At 48.7% G+C, this 19678-nt stretch overlaps 7 protein-coding genes across 8 annotated transcripts; 1 reads left to right on the top strand and 6 right to left on the bottom strand.

Annotated features, from left to right (window-relative positions):
- Window positions 1-138: 138 nt before the first annotated feature.
- LOC101767368 (2-(3-amino-3-carboxypropyl)histidine synthase subunit 1) lies at window positions 139-2753 on the top strand. Of its 2 annotated transcripts, none has more exons than XM_004954297.2 (2): window positions 139-1593; window positions 2324-2753. In XM_004954297.2, the coding sequence occupies exons 1-2, from the start codon at window positions 207-209 to the stop codon at window positions 2353-2355; spliced, it is 1419 nt and encodes a 472-aa protein (XP_004954354.1). In that variant the 5' UTR covers window positions 139-206; the 3' UTR covers window positions 2356-2753. The 2 variants fall into 2 exon arrangements, with proteins under 2 accessions (XP_004954354.1, XP_004954353.1); XM_004954296.2 differs by having other exon boundaries at window positions 2321-2753.
- A 100-nt stretch (window positions 2754-2853) lies between these two features.
- On the bottom strand, window positions 2854-6705 carry LOC101766550 (alcohol dehydrogenase class-3). The gene is made up of 9 exons (XM_004954294.4): window positions 6494-6705; window positions 6222-6358; window positions 5726-5772; window positions 5309-5634; window positions 4612-4694; window positions 4424-4499; window positions 3552-3709; window positions 3279-3440; window positions 2854-3189 (listed from the first exon to the last, which is right to left on the bottom strand). Exons 1-9 carry the CDS (start codon window positions 6531-6533, stop codon window positions 3073-3075), a joined length of 1146 nt encoding a protein of 381 aa, XP_004954351.1. The 5' UTR covers window positions 6534-6705; the 3' UTR covers window positions 2854-3072.
- A 210-nt stretch (window positions 6706-6915) lies between these two features.
- LOC101766970 lies at window positions 6916-9802 on the bottom strand. Its single transcript, XM_004954295.4, has 9 exons — window positions 9535-9802; window positions 9380-9439; window positions 9091-9138; window positions 8858-8990; window positions 8673-8749; window positions 8205-8300; window positions 8056-8126; window positions 7550-7640; window positions 6916-7443 (listed from the first exon to the last, which is right to left on the bottom strand). Exons 1-9 carry the CDS (start codon window positions 9751-9753, stop codon window positions 7327-7329), a joined length of 912 nt encoding a protein of 303 aa, XP_004954352.1. The 5' UTR covers window positions 9754-9802; the 3' UTR covers window positions 6916-7326.
- A 2335-nt stretch (window positions 9803-12137) lies between these two features.
- Window positions 12138-12617, bottom strand: LOC101765875. The gene has a single exon (XM_004955217.1). The coding sequence runs from the start codon at window positions 12615-12617 to the stop codon at window positions 12138-12140; it is 480 nt and encodes a 159-aa protein (XP_004955274.1).
- Window positions 12618-13437: 820 nt separating this feature from the next.
- On the bottom strand, window positions 13438-16149 carry LOC101764924 (28 kDa ribonucleoprotein, chloroplastic). The gene is made up of 4 exons (XM_004954290.4): window positions 15541-16149; window positions 14513-14614; window positions 14151-14423; window positions 13438-13806 (listed from the first exon to the last, which is right to left on the bottom strand). The coding sequence occupies exons 1-4, from the start codon at window positions 16030-16032 to the stop codon at window positions 13756-13758; spliced, it is 918 nt and encodes a 305-aa protein (XP_004954347.1). The 5' UTR covers window positions 16033-16149; the 3' UTR covers window positions 13438-13755.
- Window positions 16150-16489: 340 nt separating this feature from the next.
- LOC101765467 lies at window positions 16490-17979 on the bottom strand. The gene has a single exon (XM_004955216.2). It carries the CDS (start codon window positions 17556-17558, stop codon window positions 16728-16730), a length of 831 nt encoding a protein of 276 aa, XP_004955273.1. The 5' UTR covers window positions 17559-17979; the 3' UTR covers window positions 16490-16727.
- Window positions 17980-18107: 128 nt separating this feature from the next.
- Window positions 18108-19669, bottom strand: LOC101765315 (60S ribosomal protein L37-3). The gene is made up of 4 exons (XM_004954291.3): window positions 19529-19669; window positions 19306-19441; window positions 18445-18546; window positions 18108-18354 (listed from the first exon to the last, which is right to left on the bottom strand). Exons 1-4 carry the CDS (start codon window positions 19529-19531, stop codon window positions 18305-18307), a joined length of 291 nt encoding a protein of 96 aa, XP_004954348.1. The 5' UTR covers window positions 19532-19669; the 3' UTR covers window positions 18108-18304.
- Window positions 19670-19678: the final 9 nt, after the last annotated feature.

Genomic DNA, 19678 nt, shown 5'->3' with positions numbered 1-19678 from the left:
GCGGGCCGGGCCGAATTAGGCGCAAGTTTTGGGTCACAGTTATTAGGCCGTGTCTTTCGGCGACTCTCGGCCCACATGTCTGATCTCGCTTCGTCTCTGACTGTCTACTAGAATTGTTTGCTTCGGCTGGGTCCACACTCCATACTGACACGTCAGGCTAAACCCTCTCCAAGCTCTCCCACCCGCCGCCGCCACCGTTCGCCGCCATGGACGCCGGCGACGCCTCCACCTCTCTTGCTCTCACAGCCGTGGAAGCATCTCCGCAGAGCCCCACCAAGAGGAACAAGAAGCCAGCCAATCCGCCCAAGCGCTTCTTCCACACCCCAATCCCGCCCTCCATCCTCAACGACCCCACCCTCACCGCCGCCGCCACCTCCCTCCTCCCGGCCAACTACAACTTCGAGCTCCCCAAGACGGCACACCGCATCCGCTCCGCGGGCGCCCGCCGCGTCGCGCTCCAGCTCCCCGAGGGGCTACTCCTCTTCTCGCTCCCCCTCTCGCACATCCTCGCGCCCTACCTCGAGCCGGACCCCTCCAACGACGTCCTCGTCCTAGCCGACGCCACCTACGGAGCCTGCTGCCTCGCCGATCGCCCCGCGAAGGCGCTCGCCGCCGACGTCCTCGTCCACTACGGCCACTCCTGCCTCGTCCCCGTCACGTCCTCCCTCCTCCCAGTGCTCTACGTCTTCGTCGAGATCCGCGTCGACGCGACCCGCCTCGCCGCCGCCGTCCGCAACGCCTTCCCGGACCCAGCCGCCGCGCCCCGCCTCGCCATCGCCGGGACCGTGCAGTTCATCTCAGCAGTGCACGCCGCGCGCGAGATGCTCACAAAAGAGGGGTACCGCGACATCGTCGTGCCACAGGCGAAACCGCTGTCCGCTGGCGAAATTCTGGGGTGCACCGCCCCGACGCTGAAGAATTCAGAGGCGGTGGGTGCGGTGGTGTTCGTCGCTGACGGGAGGTTCCACCTCGAGGCGTTTATGATCGCCAATCCAGGGGTGAAGGCCTATCGTTTTGACCCATTTCTCGGGGTTCTTGTGCTGGAGGAGTATGATCATATTGGCATGAAGCAGGCGAGGAAAGCGGCAGTGCTGGCAGCGAGGAGGGCGAAGAGCTGGGGAGTGATACTCGGCACACTGGGGAGGCAGGGAAGTGTGAAGGTTCTTGACAGGGTGGTGGAGCATTTGGAGGAGAAAGGACTGGACCACACGGTGGTGCTCATGTCGGAGATGTCCCCGTCGAGGATGGAGCTGTTTGGGGATTCAATTGATGCTTGGGTACAAATTGCTTGCCCTCGCTTGTCCATTGATTGGGGGGAGGGCTTCAAGAAGCCAGTGCTGACGACCTTTGAGTTCGATGTCGCTCTGGGTTACGTCCCTGGGTGGTGGGAGAAGGACAGCAGGGAATGTGGTGGCGACCGTGGTAGTGGGTGTTGTTCAGGATCAGGAACTTGTGGAGATTGTGATTGTTCCAGTGGGGATTTTGGAGGTGACTACCCGATGGATTATTATTCGCAAGATGGAGGTGATTGGAATAGCTGCTACATGAAGAAGAAGCCATCTGCTGGTGAGAGGAAGCCACGGGTTCAGATTGGTATGCACACAAATTCTTAGCACTCCAGTTGCAGCTTCCTTCAGCCATTTGTCTTGTTCTTATCTTGCACGCTAGAACTCAGATCCTGTCATGTCTTGCATGTTGGTTAATTTATTGGTACTTGCATATGTGGAAGCAATCACTATAAAATTATCTGCTGTTGAACTTTCCATGGTAAAGTACTCTTAAGTGATGAATTTTGCTTCAATTGTGCATGGTAATTTTTGTAAACCATTGTCCTTTCCAAAACAGAAGAAGTGTTGTTTATTTTAACTTGAAACGACGTTTCTAAAAACTCTAGCATTACTGAATCATACTTATATGACTGAATATGCCTTTTCCTACAAGTTATCTCTACAATTTGTTGTGATTCTTATGAAGATACACGGGACTGTTTATAGTCTCAAGAAAACACTGAACACCAAGAATTTATTTCACTGCTGTGCAATCATGTTTCAGCCTGGTTTACTTGTGTTTCAATGGCCGTGGGAAGTAACTTAAGCAGAAAGTTTCACCTTAGTCTAATGTCTACTGACATCCGAATCAGACATCAGAGCCAGGATAACCCTGATTCATATATAGTCTAATGACAACTGGATTGTGATGCAAATTGTTCTTGGTTTAATTCTAAGGTCAATATTGCATGGTCATCTGCAGTTGGAGCTGTTTAGATGCCATTAGTTGTTTCACCGTTGATTTACGCTTTTTTAATGGCAATTCTGATCAGCAGGCAACGGAGTTGAAGTCATGGAGAAGCGATGAAATTGAGCACTGTTGTCAGGTAGTGAGGTGGCATCATGGCATTCAGAAATTTTGACACCAGAGTTCAGTGTTGTTGTGCACCCAACGCTAGTTACGGAGAGGCTGGAGAAACTTGCCGGTGCCATCTGGAAGTTTTTTTTAATATCAAATCACCATCCACTCTATCAGAAAAGCCAATGCCATATCTTGAGACAGTGTGTACCTGTATACCATATACAGTAATTTTGTACTATTGTGTAATTTTTCATGGTAAAGATGTTCTGCCTGATTTTTCATGGTAATTGTATCAGCTAGCTAGTATATTTGTATCTCACTTTTAACTTGTAACTTGGGATGGTAATATTAAATGAAAATTCGGTCGACCCAATGATTTAGAGAAAGTAAAACTTGCACCTCCATGTCCCTGGTGGTTTGAATGCAGACTGACCGTGCATTACATTTCTCATTGTCTACTCGATAAATGAATGATGCTGAACGCAGCAATTATCATTGCAAGAAAATTTGATAAGATTATTCAGAAACGGCACATTTGCAACCAAGATACAAGTCAACATGTACCAGACAGCAGTAACCATCAGCGGGCATCCAACAGAACATATTATTATAACAGTGGGTTCAGAGGGTTTCCAGACCAAACGGGGCCAAAGAGTTCAAGTTCCAAAGGCACGTAAGCTAGATTACAACCCGGCATGATGCAAAATGCTCCGCTTAGAAACTTCAGTCCTGCATTGCCAGCACGCAGCGCAGGCAGCCACCTTCGTGCAGCAGGTGGAACGCCTTGTTCATGTCGGCTAGGTTCATGTTGTGGGTAATGTACTCGTCCACCTTGATTTCCTGTTGATAGCATTGGAAAATTTTGGTGAGGGCAGAACGAAAAACTCATCCAACACTTGATTCGGCAAGTGTTCAGGGTAGTGTAGTACCTTGTTCAAGTACTTCTCAACAAGCCATGGGACATGGGTTCGGCTCTTGAAGCCTCCGAAAGCTGTTCCCTTCCAGACACGGCCAGTCACAAGTTGGAATGGCCGTGTGGCGATCTCCTGGCCAGAAGCAGCCACACCAACAATGACAGAGGTTCCCCAGCCCTACAGGTGTGCCCGCAAAACTTAGATCAGTGAAAAAAAAAGAGAGGGTATTTCACTCCCAATGGCTGGACAAACATGAATCAGTTCAGATATTGCATTGAGAGTGCTTACCTTGTGGCAGCATTCCAGTGCAGCCCTCATAACAGAAACATTTCCAATGCATTCAAAACTGTAATCCACACCACCATCTGTGAGATCAACTAAGACCTGTTGTATCGGTTTGTCATGGTCTTTTGGGTTCACAAATTCTGTAACTCCAAAGTTCTTTGCTGTAAACAGGCACAATGGAAGAAAGAATTATAAGACACGTGTATTATAGGTATAGACAACTGATGTAATAATGAGTACATAGTCTATATAAATGATTGCTCAAACAGCACAAGTAACTGCACACCCTGTTGTACTGAAGCAATGTGATTAATAGGCTAGGTAACTAGTACAGCGCATCAAGTTTGAATTATGAAAGAATACATTTGCACTCATTGATTGTTTTAGGCACTGAAAATGTCCTCAGCATTAACTGTTGACTGTTGAGAACACATTAACAGAGATTAAGATGAAAATCAGGTCCAGAATCAATGCGTGCCTTTCTATCAGAACTCATAAGCCACTGTAAGATTCAGTAACTATAGAGATGCATCAAAGTTCTGGACATTATGAACAAAATGCTTTCAAGCTTCTATTAGCTGGTGGTAGATATACAGTTTACATGGTAGAAATTATTTAAGTTTAGCAATACAAAACTTCAGAGATTTTCTATTACACATTAGACAAAGCTGGGCAGTGGGCACTTCCCAGATCCCATTCGTATCAAACCAGCAGAATTTAATAATAGATTTCACAACTTGCGCATGTGAAGAGAAAAAACACTCAAATCTCAATGCCTTGAAAACACAGGAATTTGAATTGCTCATTTCACCAGTTAAAAAAACAACGTGAGAGAATAAAGGTTTGACGAACATTATTGCAACAATAAATCATACCAACATCAAACTTTTTACTATCAATGTCAATGCCAATAATCCGAGAAGCACCAGCTGATTTTGCACCCTCAGCAACCTAAAATGGAATACTCAGACGTCAAAATCCTATTCACCAACTCAGCAACGACCCTGATCTAAAAAATAAAATTAAAAAAAATCTCAGCAAAGACCCAGCACGAGAAACTTACTGCAAGCCCAACTGTGCCAAGGCCAAAAACAGCAACAACAGAGCCAGCTTCAACCTTTGCAGTATTCCACACTGCTCCAAGACCTGGATGAGTGAACTTTGTTAGATATATAGGCAAACTTTGTTAGATATATAGGCAAATTAAATATCAATTCTGATTGGAAATTTTTTGGAGGATAATGAAAGTATGTGAAAGTACTAAACAGGTTGTCAGTAATTAAATCACTGTAACAATAGTAGGGTTCTTTATAATTAATCCATTTAACAGAATAAGAATAGGGACCTGCGCCATCACAGACACAAATGGCATGCAAGTTTCTGCATGAGATCAAAACCACTGCTAACTTTTCACTACTTGCATAAATCATAAACAGGTGTAAAAAACATCTTGATGATAAGTATGTTAAGAAAACATCGACGCCAACTACTGCATTTCAGGTGCTAACAAGAAAGATAACAATGCATTGGTAGTAATACAAGTATACAGCATGACATTGAGGCAGACAAATATATAAGCACTGCATGCAAAGTTACTTAGCATGAAGCTACATGACAACCTGTGTGTCTGGGAAACTATTCTGCAGATCAAGGAATCCAAAAAACTTTGCAGCGTGTGAGCGAATAAATATGTAGCTTGAATTAGCAAAACATATCCTAAAAGCCAGTAAACATATATGAAATAGCATACAAGAACATACCAGTAGAAACACCACAGCCAAGCAGGCAGACTTTATCTAGAGGTGCCTGTGGGTTGATCTTTGCAACGCTGACATCATGCACCACAGTGTACTGGCTGAATGTTGATGTCCCCATGAAATGGTAAATGGGCTTTCCATTTATCGAGAACCTGCTCTTGAGATCATTCATCATGACACCTGCCCCTGTGGCACTACGAATTTTACCGCAGAGGTTAGTCTTTCCACTCTTGCAAAACTTGCACTCCTTGCATTCTGCTTGGTAGCAAGGAATGACATGATCACCAGGCTGCACATCAGTTACCCCTTCGCCGACACTTTCAACAATTCTATCAACATAAGCAAAAGAAAAGTTGTCCATCAAATCCCAACTATTTATATATAGTCGTGTATGAAACTGAAACAAATCTATATGCTTACCCAGCAGCTTCATGGCCAAGAATGCAAGGAAAGAGACCCTCAGGATCCTGCATAGCAAGTGGAAGTATTAATACAGTTCTGACATGATAACAAGTCTACTAAAACAGCCCAGCATGCATCTATTCAACAATCAACATGGATCCAGTTGAGCAATCAGAAAATAGTCTTTTGCTGAAAGTTACTGTCAGTTGGAGAGTAGAAGTAGGGGGGAAACATTACAGCACACCCCTAGAATTGATCTCTTTTTTTGTAACATCATTTGACCAGTTTAAAAAATTCTGGGAACAAAGCCACACGATGCAGTGAAATAACAATAATGATAAAACGCCAGATTACAATCCAGTACAGCTATACTGTCTAGGATTGCCACTATGGTTATGGTTACAACTCCTACCAGCGTAAATGAACAGTTCACAGAATTCCAAGAACCCTAGATTGGAAGAAAAAAAAACGTGCGAGCATGAATTGGAGGGGGTAAGCGAGACGAGGACAAAACCTTTCCGCTCCAGGTGTAGTGATCGGTGTGGCAGAGCGCGGTGAAGAGGATCTTGACGCGGACCTCGCCGGCCTGCGGCGGCGCCACCTGCACGTCCTCGATCACGAGCGGCTTGTTCGGCTCGTACGCCACCGCCGCTGCACACACGCACCAGCCATTAATCCCCCCACGCCAGCCAGATCAAATAAAACACTATACTGACAGCAACCAGCACTGGCGCACTACCACCACAGATGCGAAAAAAATAGAGCAGACAAGATCAATCAGGTTACCTTTGCAGGTGATGACCTGACCCTGGGTGGAGGAAGCCATTGCTTCCTTGGGGAGTTTGGGGTTTGGCTCGTAGATGCGATGGATGGAGCCGTCGAGAGGCGCAGCGGAGGAGGATGTGGCTGTGACTGTGAGGTCCCCGGGGATATAGGTAGGGGAGAAGAAGAGCGGCCGGCGGAGCAGTGGATGATGAACTGGGCCGGGCCCACCTGGATTTGGGCTTTTGCAAATTATGGGATGTATAGCCACGCCAGCTTGGCAGATCAGTCTCGGAGATTCCGTCGTATTCGCATGGAGAATTTTCTTTCCAAACAAGAGACCCACGCGGAATATAAAATATTGAATCCAGATTAAAAAAAGGATACTGTCAATCTCTGTTTGTTTTGAGCTTGAAGATTAATAGGAATGTCATGCTCTCACTCACTTGTGAAATCTTCTGAATAGAAACCATCATATCAGCAACGGTAAAATGAACAGGAAAGTTCATGTTCTGGAGCACAATGTTGGGTAGAAACAGTTCCGTGTTGTGTTCTTCCGCGCCTCTTTGGTAACCATGACAGTATACCTTTACTCCACAAGGCACAAGCGCATTGGCTGTGTGTTCTTCAACCAGTCCCAAGCTGGCTTCCTCTGCTTCAAGATCTTCACCGACTATTCGTACTCACAACAACTGGGGTATTTGTTTTTGTGTACAGAAAATTGCATGCACTGATACATGTACGTTTCGGTGTCAAAATTCACATGCCAGAACGCTCTGAACATTGGCACATTGCCTTATTCAAGCATACAAAAGCATCCACATTTTTTTTGAAAAAAAAAAAGAAGTGTTCGACAGTTACTCCGACTTGTCCTCGGAGTTTATCTGCTGCGCTAGCAACAGCAGACCCAGAGCTGTGAATAAGGATAGGCCGGTAGAAGTGTAGCCAAGAACAAGCAGCGCCACCTTGAGCGACTGTGTTAGAAGAAATGGTATGGGAGATGTTAGCTGGAGGGTCCAATAGAACTCACAAGCTCGAGGAACCTGTAATCTGCAGATTTGTTGTTGTTGTTTTTTTTACCTTGGCCAGCTGCAATGCACTGTCGTTTGCGTACTGCTTCGTACTGTCCGGAATGCCTTGCACGCCTTGTGCTAGTTGCCATGAGATAAATCTGAATCAAAAAACAATTGTCAGATGTGATTTACTTTCTAATATGAGAGATGCACTAAACCAGCTAGTATGCCAGTCCAATGATAATGCAAAGAATGTGGGGCTGAGTTCTTTAGACAATATGGTCAGAAGAAAATAGATGGAAATACTGTCATGCGATGTGCATGTGTCCACAATCATGGGATGCAACTAGACTATCCATTTGACAAATGGTGTTGACTAACTGCAGATAACTTAGGAGAATCTTCGACAGATAATCATGCCATCATATAATATGTCACCCCATGAAAGAGAAACATTATATTGAACCACATATCATCCAACTGTCTTCACATGTATTATGTATTCAATATAAATCTAGTGAAGTCCAAACTGCAATTTCAACAGAAGAAATGCTGTGCTAAGCTGAATGTTACCCGAAAACTGCTCCTGCTGCAGCACCGATATTGGCCTTTTCAGCTGTCAGTTCGAACTCAAGTTCTCCAAACTGCCCGGAGCAAGGGATGAGAATTAAGCCATGCTCGAAGTTCACCTAAGGGTCATTTAAGTGTATCGAAGTTCTTACCTTCAGCTTTCTTTTTTCTTTCATAGCCTGAACATCAGATTGAACTACTGGGCATGTCGACAGTAGCTTACCATTCTTGATCATTGTTTCAGCAATCTACAAAAGTACTACAGATGAATATTACATTTTTCACATGCCTTGTGGTGATGTGGTCCAATCTTTGACAATAATTGATAGAAGCTAAGTTAGCAATGGCACAGGAAAAAACAATGCTTTACTGAGGCAAAAGGACAGGATGAATTCGAGACACAAATTCTGAGGCAAGATCTGTTTGCAATACATCCACTTTGTAGATATTTTTGTCGTGTTGAAATCAACTCTTTACAAAAATGCTTATACGGAACTGATCTGATACCTGATCCCACATCGACATGGTAGCTTGTTTGGACATATCATCAGGTAGTTTAGCCAGGAACAAAGAGATCTACCACAACTAATAGAAGCACAGAGTGTGAGCAGGTAACTAACCTTCTTGAACTCTCCCTGGCCGTACTGCCCCATTGACTGAAACCTCCGTCCAGTTGACACCAGCCGCTTGCCAAATGCTACACTATGTAAAGCAAACAGAAAGGTACGCAACCTTCAATCAAGAAAGCAAATTCCATTGAACACGAGTGTTGACAAGGGACAGCATTATATGATGCAGTTCATGCCTGATTTGGCGCTGCGCGTCAGGTAAGGCTCCATCGATGGCAGCTGCTTGGCAAGGCTATTTGATGTTGATGTATCAGCCAACTCCCATGATTTTGCCAGGTTCAGGAGCAGATCACCGACTTCTTGACCACACTATATCTCATCAAAGAAAAGGTGTTACAAGCATTGTAAGTGTGGTTTGGTTACACTTAAACCTTTAGCACATCCAATTACTGAGTTCTTTAGTGCCCACCTCATCAAGAACTGGCCCATTGGAGAGATCAAACGCAGCATCATTGAGCTTCAAGAAAGGGAAAAAAGTACTGTTGAAACAGATTGAATGAACATGATTTCTACTAGACATTAGCATTTCAGTGTAACTGTCATGGATCCTATCTGCTGCAATATATACTATGTGTTTACAGTGAGTGATACTTCCATGGAGGCCAAATATTCTTAATGAAAATGTTCCCTCTGCTAATCTTTGTGCAAACGCAATAGCAGATGTTAACACTAATTGACGAGCTGAAGTAGTCGCTTACGTCGAGACGAAGGTCCCGGGGGAGCTGAGAGAGGAACTTCGGTGGAAGAACCAAGCAATCCTACAACCAAACAGCCCGTGGAAACAGTTCAAAAGCTAGTGGGAATAAAACAGTATGCGCCGTAAGACTATATGACTATGAGGACGTCGTCTTACCGCGAGTTCTTGGAGGAGCGGCAGGACAGGCGGCTCCTCGTCGGGGTTGCCGCCGCCGCCAGAAGTGGAGGCGACGGGCTTGGGGGAGTCGGAAGACACCGCGAGGACAGGATGTGGGGGCCGACGTCGCCGGATACGGAACTGGGAGGGTCCGGTGGCGCCGGCGCCGGCGGGAAGGAGCGCGGCGAGGAGTGGGCGGCGGAGGACGGCCGTGGCCATTCGAAAACAGCGATGTGTTTTTTTCCCTTCTTTTTCCCCCTTTTCCTGTGCTAGTTTCTGGTATATTTTCGAAACCGAATAATCCAGTGCTTCTAGTTGGGCCCACGCTATCGCTTCCCTTCCAATGGAAAGCCGGAGGATTTTCGGACAATCAAATACGGTCTCGAGAACCCATCTCATACGGTACAACTGCTGGGTCGCTTAGTCTGGCCGTGCTCATTATACTCTATTTTCATACTTCAAAAAAAATATATTCTATTATATTCATTGAGATTTTCTTCTCTATACCAATTTCTCCCGCACCCGCATTACTCTATATCCCATGCTCTGTACCAACTACTCCATATTTTATTCTCCTCCCCCCCCTCTCCCCCCCAAACCACTCCCCTCCCCTCCCGACGCCTCGCCCTCCACGCCGCCCCCTCGCACTCCTCCCCGCCGGCTCCTCATGCACCTCCTCCAGGCCGACCCTCCTCCCCTCCCGCCGGCTCGTCCTCCCCACCGGCGCGCTCGTCCTCCTCCACGCCAGCCCGCTCATCCTCCTCCACCCCGGCTCCCTCCTCCTTCTTCCCGCCAGCGCCCTCATCCTCCATCCCGCCGACGCCCTCATCCTCCTCCCCGCTAGCGTCGCATCCTTCCTCCCCACCGGTCCCGTCCTCCTCCCTGGCCCCCTCCTCCTCCCAGACGGCGGCAACGATGGATCCAGCGCGATGGTGATGGTCTGAGCGGAGGCGTGAGGGGGTGTTCGTTGGGGCTAGCGGCCTCGGGAGGCGAGTAGCGGGAGCCCCGTGCATCCGCTAGGAGTAGCGGACCGGCGGCCGTCCGCTTGGTTAGCGGACGCCACCCAGTATACCATGGTGCGGGATTTTTTCCGCTATCGTGGTACTGAAGGATCGTTTAGCGGTTCCCGGTGTGGACAGCCTTAGTCCTCGTTTGAAAAGCATCGCTCTATTCCAAGTATCGGGATAGATTGAGATGCAAATTCAGGTCCCTTTTGGAATGGAGAAACAGTAGAAAAAATTAGAAAATTCAATTCCTATATAAAATTTAGAAGATTCAATTCCTATTTAAAAATTTCCTAGATAGCCATTGGACAAGGGATTGAATCCTACCCGTTCCATTTAAATTTCCCATGGAATGGGTTTTTTCCATGAGAGGAAAATAAGCAAGGTCTAACCTTTTATTTTATTTCATTTGTATCTTAGGATTCGGAGGTCCCTCAGGGTCCTGTTAATATAGCGGTGGGCATCCTTACGATTTTTTCACGACTTTGCTCCTTCAAATAATCATAATCTCACAAAAATATAATCAAATTATTTATTGTTAATTTTCTCTTTTATTCTTATCGAAACCATGAACTAATATTTTTTCGAAACGAATTAGGCAAGAGAGCTGCCGATTATATTTAAAAAAAGAGTTCCGGACTGAAAAGATACAAAGGGAAAAAAAAGAAAAGGAACACAAACTCGCTCGGTTGGATCGGGACATCAACGCGGGTAACTACTCAACACCAAAACTATCACACCCTATTGATTGGATTGGGACATCAACACGACCTCACTACTCCGTTCGCCATGGCGGCGCCTACCAACATCCACGCTCATAATTCGCCGAAACCTCCAGACATGGCTCGGCTTCGACAGGGAACCAATGTAGTATAGTATGTCAATACATCAACCAATGTCCAACTAAATACTCTAAATGTGTAAAAAATAATGAATTCCTAAAATAAATATTGTATTGTACATCACTTGAAGGCCCGATGAAACAATTTTGTTTAAATTTAAGATTAAACCTGATCAATTTGATTTTGGACAGCGTTTTAGTTTTTTAAAATTCGATTCGGTTCACCGAGGGATGCTGTTTGAGCCGCCACTTTTTCATTATTACTTCGGCTAACATTTTGATACAGGCGTGCATGGCTTAACAATCTGACTAGTTAATTCATCACAGTTTTGCACTTCCATCAGCTACATCCCCCAAGTATACCATGTGTCCTTGATGATCTTGATTAACATGGACCAAAGGTATAGAATTCATGGTTAACAAACGATGCAGTGTGCACTCTGAAATTTTAAGTACCTTTCTGTCTTTCTTTTTACAGAAAGAACAAAGGAATGGCATTCTTCCACATTAGGAATGCGGTTCAAGTATTTCCAGGAGAAGATGGCAGTAGATGAAACGCTCTAAGATCTAGATGGAGATGGGGCAAATGCAGGAATAATGGGTGCAAGGTTTCATCTACTGGCATCTGCACTAATAACAATCATAATAATTTATAGTACACCGTAAAATCATCAACAAAATTACAAGAGCGGCACTGAAAAACACTAAGCCCAAACACTTGATAGGCCGAAACTACAAGGCCCAACACACACATTATTCTAAGCTTCCGGCTTTAGGATACCGTTGACCACGGACAGGCCCACGACGACCCCGAGCGCCTCGGCGCCGGCGACCACCGCGGCCTGGACCAGCCCATCCCCGGCGAGTTCCGCGCCGGCGACCAGCTGCAGGCCCTCCCCGGCGACCTCGCTCGCTTCCTTCTCCGCCTCTATCACCACCTCCTTCACTGCCTCCCCGCCGACGGCCGCGGCCTCCACCGCCGCCTCCTCCACATCCCGCACCGCCTCGGCCGCTGCCTCCTCCGCCCGCTCCAGCTTCTTGCGGATGCCGAAGAGCCCGATGCCCGCAGCGTTCGCCGGTGGAGCTGTCAACGCCGGCGTCGCCGCGCCCGCCGCGGACAGCAGGAGCAGGACGGCCGAGCGCCTGTCGAACCGCACGGCGGAGGCTACGACGCTGCCGCCACGGCGAGTGGGCGGGGCGGCGTGGAGGCAGATGCTGCAGGCGGCGGAGATGGCCATGGTGCCAGAAACCTCCGGTCGCTCTGGCGTGGGGACTGGGGAGTGGCAAGTGGCGCGGACTAGTTTGTCTGGTGCAGCAGGATGTGGTGGTGGCTTGTCGCGCCAACGAGATCCGGACATGCCATGACACAACACATGTGGCCCTCGATTTGCTATGTTTTTGCTTCCCTGAGCAAAAATCTCTCACGATGTATTGTATGTCTATGTATGGTTGCCGCTGAATTTCATGTATGAATAGATTGCAAATCATCTCAAGAATGAAATCCAGTTACTTGACAGCTTGCTGAAACTGAGACACATTTGGTGGCCCTTGTCCATACATGGTCGGTGTATGGCTCAAACTGAGATGACCCCAGGTTCTGGATTAGTCCTTGAGTGCATACACTGATTTTGTCAACAACCGGTTTTTGTGATTTGTGTCATCTCCAGAGCGATTTATCTGTCAGTATTGCGATGACCATTTGTGTACTTTTTTTTTAGAGAATGCCTGGACGCGTGTTTTATTTACAGCTTACAAGGGAAAGAGTTTACAAGTAAACAAAGAACAGAGCCGTGGCAGTGAAAGTGGGGGTCAGGACAAGCTAAAACCAAATTACAGAAAGTGAAATCTACGGCCTGCTCAAAGCAAGCAAAAAAAGCGCAGGCTAAGCGACAGAAGGAAGCTTGGTGTACCACTGATGCTTTCAGGCTTGAGTCTATCAACTCTTTCAGCAAGAACAGCTTCAAATGCGCACCAGTGCATGGATCCAATCCAACAAAATTGGTGCTCCAATGATCAGAAGTACCAGCATAACACTTTTAAAATTTAGAAAGAATTGATAAAAAAAAAACTGGTTCCAAGAGGATGGAACTATGTACCAATGCCCAATAGTAACCAGCACCTCAAAACTGTCAGAATCACAATTCATAATGTATGAACCGTCTTTGCTAAATATACACCAGATCGCAACAAATTTTTCATGCTATACTACATCAGAAATATTTCTGTTTTCCTTCCCCTGCTCCTGCAGTGCTCCGGTAAGTAAGCGTCGCCGTCTTGGTCGCATTTCACACTTTGCATTGCAAGGAGGCATCACATGTCAACTGCAACTTCCTATCTCTCTTTTTTTAAAAGAACTTCCTCCCTATTTCAACTCTGTTACTTCTTTCCAAGGGCCAAGTTGACCCTGATCTCCCTGCCTTCCATTTCCTGCATTATGCACTACTGTTCAGCTCAATGTTTTCAGCAGATTCATATCAATACACCATTTGAACAACGCAAGCATTTGTCAGTCACTAGAAAGAAAGGGCAGGTAAAAAGTCTTACATGTCTATGAACCACAAAATATTCATCAAATCATAATTTCTTGCAAATTCAGCTAGTTGTATTAAGCAAATACATTTCAGCGCACACAGTTCGTTCAGGGGGGAAAACTCAGCTCACCACATTCATCTGAAACAATTCATCTTTCTGGTAACTGGCAGCAGCATCCGTAAAATTTATTTCAGAGACACAATAGTCACAACTGTATAAGTTTTTCAGACATGGCATACCATTCCGTTGAGCGAGGAAAGAGCCTCGTCCATCTCCTCCTTGGTGGAGTAGCAGACGAAACCATAGCCCCGGGACCGGCCGGTCTCACCGTCGTAGAGCACCCTCGCGCCGACCACATTGCCACACCGCTGGAACGCCTCCGTGAGCATCTCCGAGGTGACAGTCCAGGACAGATTGCCGACGAAGAGCTTGTGGTCCGTCTCCGGGTACAGCGGCAGCTTTGGTTTCGGCCTGTCAGCGAAGTTTACCTTCATCGTCCGGCCACCGTACAGCTGATCGATAAGGGAGATCAAACCCCGTCACAACACATAGTTGATTGGTGCTGGAACTGGTAGCTGAGATGAGGGGGCTACACACTTACACTGCCGTCGAGGTTCTTGATGACTAGCTCGCAGTCTTGAACTGTGGTCATTGTCACGAAGGCGAACCCTCGGCTTCTTCCCGTGGTGCGATCGTACAACACCTACACATGGAAATTCTGAGATCAAATTAACCAGTCTTAGGCGAGCTGAATGTGTGGCAAGTATCCTATTTGTTGTAGGAACGATTGGGCTGCCGCGAAACATCTCCCGGATTGTGCCCCGGGCCCCGCGCGTTGGTTGAGCGCTTGATCCTAACGGAGGAAACCGCCGAGCGGGGGAGCTAGCGGAGGCCGGCCGGCGCGAGCGCCTCGCCAGCTTCCATGCCGCCGGCCCAAAACATTTGCAGATCGCGATCCGATTATTTTTCATATACCCCCTGATTTGGATCGCGATCGATAACCGCGAGCCGAATATTTTCACTTTACACCCTACTATTTACAAATAACCCTCTGAAATGGATCGCGATTAATAGTTGCGATCCGATTATTTTCATTTAGCCTCCTAGTTATTTTCAAATAATCCCCTGGTCGTGGTCCTCTCCTCCTCCGGCCATCCACCGCCGGCGCCGTCCTCGACGCCGGGGTCAAGAATCCCCGCCTCGGCCACAAGCCCCCGGCTCAAGCCCTAGCACCACAGTCCCCCACCAATCTCTCCACCTGCAGCAAGACTGGAGGGCGGCGCGCGGTTCTCCGCACCCGAAAGCCGCATGGCGGCAGCCACGATTGCGGTTGCGGTAAGGGCACTCGGCCGTCTCCGCGTTTCAGTTTTCACCCAAGCAATAACCGTGCTCGAAACGATTGCTCAGGCTTCATGGATGGGGTGGTTGTTTTCAGAGCAGAGAAATCTTGGTTAGATAAATATGATGTGTGACTGTGAGTTTTGAATCGAATGAGATGGCATGCCGTAGTAAAATTCCTGGACAAGGACAATCTAGCAGTAATTCTGAATGCATTTTACTAAATTTCTGACAGAAGCAGATACGATAGCTAATCGCGCATTTCGGCATTCGAGTGAGCAGCACGCGTACCTCGACCATCTCCGGGCTGGCGTACTCCTGCACAATGCCGGCAAGCTGCGCGCTGTCGCAGTTGTACGGCAGGTTCCCGAAGTAGAGCTTGGTGGTGGTGGTGCTCGCCGCCTCCGACGCGCTACCGTCGTCCGAGCTAGCCTCGACGACCCCATCTTGCTCCTGTTCCTGCTCTTGTTCCGCGACCTCGTCTTGCTCTAGCAACTGTCCCTCCGCGACCTCCTCCTCCTCCTCCTCCTCGACAGCCGTGGCCGCGGCCTCCTCCTGCGACACCATCCCGGTGACCGCGAGCAAGCGCCTCCGCGCCACGGGGACCGCGGGCGCGGCGACGTGGTCGGCGACGACCCGGTGGTGCGCGCGCGCCGGGCGCGGGAACACGGACGCGTACTGGACCTGGAGCTGGAGCTGCGCCCCCGCGGCGTCGCCCGAAAACTTGGGACAGGGAAGGCGCAGCGCCGCTCGCGCGGCGGTGGAGAGGCAGGAGTTGGCCATGGTTGCCGGTTTCCGCGAGGCGGAGGGGAGGGACGGAGATGGCCAGGCAACGGAGCAGGCAGGCTTGGCGCCTGGCGGTGTGCTTGTGATGTGGAGGGGCGCGAGGCCAGTAGGAAGGGATGATGGCAGAGGAGATAACATGAGCCGTTGACACGTGGGCCCGATTGTGTGGTTCTTGATGTGTTTACGAATAAGATTCTTAATTTTATTTTTGTTTGCTTCGGTCCTCCAAGTCTCAAAGATTCTTGTCGTACCGCCACAAGTGTTTTTGCAAGGTTATTTATGTCCTACATTTTCCCTTTTACTCCATGCTTAGCACATTTAGAACAGCCTTTTCCCATGATCCAGTTTGTAATTTTTGAGATATGAATATATGATCAAAATGCGACCACCGTCTCAACTCTCAAGTTGCCAACACAGATAATGAGAACACACCAAGCAACATGGAGTCCTGGAGAAGAGACAAGCACACGACCCCTCTCTTTATTTTTTTTGCAATATTTGTTTTTTGCATACTGTGGCCAAACCTAAACAAATAATCAAGTCGAAAAACTGTAACCTAAACAATCTGAATAAATCACAGATTTTTCGCGGTAAAAGCTGGTGTCGCATGGCATATCATGTTACACTACACGAGCATCCTGTCGCGCCGTTCTTTCCATCCAGACATGCTGCGGTCTGGATGATCGGTGGTGTTACCTGCCCCACTCGCCGCTGCCACGGAAGCACAAGCCCCGACCCCACCTCCGCGCGCCGCCGCGTCTGCCTTCCTTGGGGCCCGGCGACAGGTCAGCCTTCCACTTCTCAAGCTTCAGCTCGAGCTTCCTCTGCTCCACGGCGACGCCCCTGGGGTCCAGCCGCCCGGAGTGGTCGACGAACGCCGGGTTGCTCTGGTCCTCGTCGACGTCCGGCTCCTCTTCGCCGAGCTCGGCGATCTTGCACAGCGACGCCGTCCTCGTCATGACGAGGTCCCTGACGGCGAACGCGTCGGGCGAGCCGGGTGCGTCGTAGAGCGGCACGGTGCGTGCAGCGCGGGCGGCGTCCAGCAGCGCGACGGCCACGTTGACGATGCCCTGCGGCCGGAGCGAGCGCGGCCGCCGGAGCAGCAGCGCCGCCACCTGCCGGCCGCCGCTGCCGCCGGGGCGCACGAAGGTGCTCACGACGATGCGCGTGAGGCCGAGGACGGGGTCGCCGCCCACGCCCAGCGGGCCGCCCCCGGCGCCGCGCACCTCCACGGTGACCGCCGCCGTGTCGGAGCGCAGGAACGCGCCGCCCACGCGGAACAGGAACCGGTCGTTCCACGTGGGCGCCGCGCCGCCCGCGCGGTCCACGCCCGTGCGCAGCTTGTGCGCCTCGTCCGCCCACGCCACGGCGTACGCGCGCACCCGCCGGCCGAGGCGGCGCCGGTGCAGGTCCTGCGCCGAGATCACGGTCACCTCCAGAAGGTGGAGCGGGGAGGGCGGCGGCGGCGGCCGGGGCGGTGACGTCAGGCTACGGTCGTCGCCGTGCCCTCCGCCGGCCGACATCGCGCCGGCTGGAGATGGAGGCGTGGAGCGATACGGGCAATGAAAGGAAGTAACAACATTTTTAGAAGCTTCAGGCGCAGTCGGTTAGGAGCATGAGGGAACCGTAGGACGTCGAAGGCAAGTTTAGGGTGCTGCAGGGTTGGCACCAGCGCTGCTGCTTGTATATTTGACGCGTTCCAGATGGGATTTCCTTCCAACAGTTAGCAACCCTCGTTAGCAGCCATGTTCCCGGATCGATGGGATCAACAGTTTGCAGCAACGACAGCACCCTCGTTAGCCATCTGAAGCGGTGAAGCCTCCACACTGAATCTGAATCAATTCAACGCCAGCGGACACGTTTGGCAGCAGTGCTTTCAAACTGAATCTGAATGATAGGCCAGAGCACGGGCACACGATAGACATGTTCCCGTTCCATCAATTTTCAAAAAAAAAAGAAGGTCAATTGCACATGCGCATTCCCAACTTCTCAACCAAAGATCATCGAGCAGCACTCATCATCGGAGATTCACAGAAAACATACAGCGAAGGTAACAGCGTCACAAAGGCAGCTGGAGACTAATTCTGTAGATAGGGTGACAATTAACAATCTGGCACGATTCGACATTTCAAAACTGAAGATTAATATCCAGGATATGGAATAACATAGACAAGCATCGTTTGCCTCTCAATTTAGGAACACAAAGTAAAGCAACAAAAACACCAGTTTCATGACCCAAAGCCTCGCCTAACATAACTGGAGTACACGCTTAGTTGGTGCCAGCAGCAGCTCCCTTCTTCCTTGATACGGCCTCAGTTCCTGATGAGTTTTTGCACCACAATAGTTTAGTACAATTATGTAGATAATCAATGGATCAGAAAGCGTAACAAGGAGCCAGCAAGAATTCACCCTCTCTGAAGTTGCTCTTGAACCTCCGTGGCACGTGGCGAAGGTACCTCATCCTCCCTGTGCCAGTAGTCTTCCTCCTAATGGCCTTCACGCTCCAGTTGTCTGTTTTTTGGGGGTAAAAAGCAGTAATATTGGGATCAGTATTACATGAAATTCAGGGAAAATTCACATATCTAACAAAAGCAACAAAACATGTGAACAGAACCTAATTTACTAGGTCTTACATGAAAAACTTCTACAAAATAATAAAATCATACCTACATCAAGATTCACGAATCACGAGCATAGAAGTTATCTCAAACCATGGATAAATCATAGAAACCATACCTACTACTAGTAGAGAAGCAGTCATAGCGGAGTTAGAACAGCAACAGAACACAACTGTTCCTTGAAGGAAATATACAAGTCCAACATATGTCCACAGACCTAGAGCCATACACTCAAGTACTGAAAACGTACCACTAATTCAGCAAGTTCGTGTGCCAAGACAACGTAAACACGAAGTTGAACATTCTATCAGTCTGGGCCAAAACCAATAAATCGAAGGGAGGGTTCAGATTTATATAGCAGTTTTTACAGTGATGTACTAACAACACACCAACAAATAATTAACTACTGAAAGAACAAGCCACATCCCAAAATTTAAATACAAAGTTAGCATACAATTTCATCAATTAGCACACCACCCAATAGAGTATACCAATCAAATAGAAGCGCACTAGTAAGAACAGCAATCCCAGCCACAAGCAACGACAGTTACGTGCTCCCACATTCACATCTAACCATACTACAAGTTCTCCTCGAATCTGCCAATCTTAAGGAAACTGAACGAGAGATGGGGAAAGCACCCAGTGATCTTACACTTGCGGATGCGGGCCGCGGGGTAGCCGCAGGAGGAGCAGGTGCTCTTCTGCAGGTGGAAGGAGCGGCGGCCGCAGCGCACGCACAGCGTGTGCGTCTTGTTCCGGCGCTTGCCGAAGCTCCCCGTACCCTTGCCCTGCACACAACGACAACCGATCGATTAGCGCTTCTGATCCACGCGAGGAGAACTCGGTACTGCGGCCATGAGAGCGCGATCTCTCACCATTTCGTCTTCGCCTCCTTCGCTTACCGCCGCCGCCGCCGCCGAGGAGGAGAAGAACTTGCCAAAAACCTAGGGGGCGGAGGGGACGAGCTTTTATAGAGCAGCCGGAAGGGTTAGTCCGCAAGTGGGCCTCGTCTGGACCTAATTCAA

Source organism: Setaria italica, chromosome I, assembly GCF_000263155.2.
Source record: "Setaria italica strain Yugu1 chromosome I, Setaria_italica_v2.0, whole genome shotgun sequence".
Classification (NCBI taxonomy): domain Eukaryota; kingdom Viridiplantae; phylum Streptophyta; class Magnoliopsida; order Poales; family Poaceae; genus Setaria; species Setaria italica.
The sequence above is the reverse complement of the archived record's forward strand: the minus strand, read 5'-3'. Positions and strand labels throughout refer to the sequence as shown.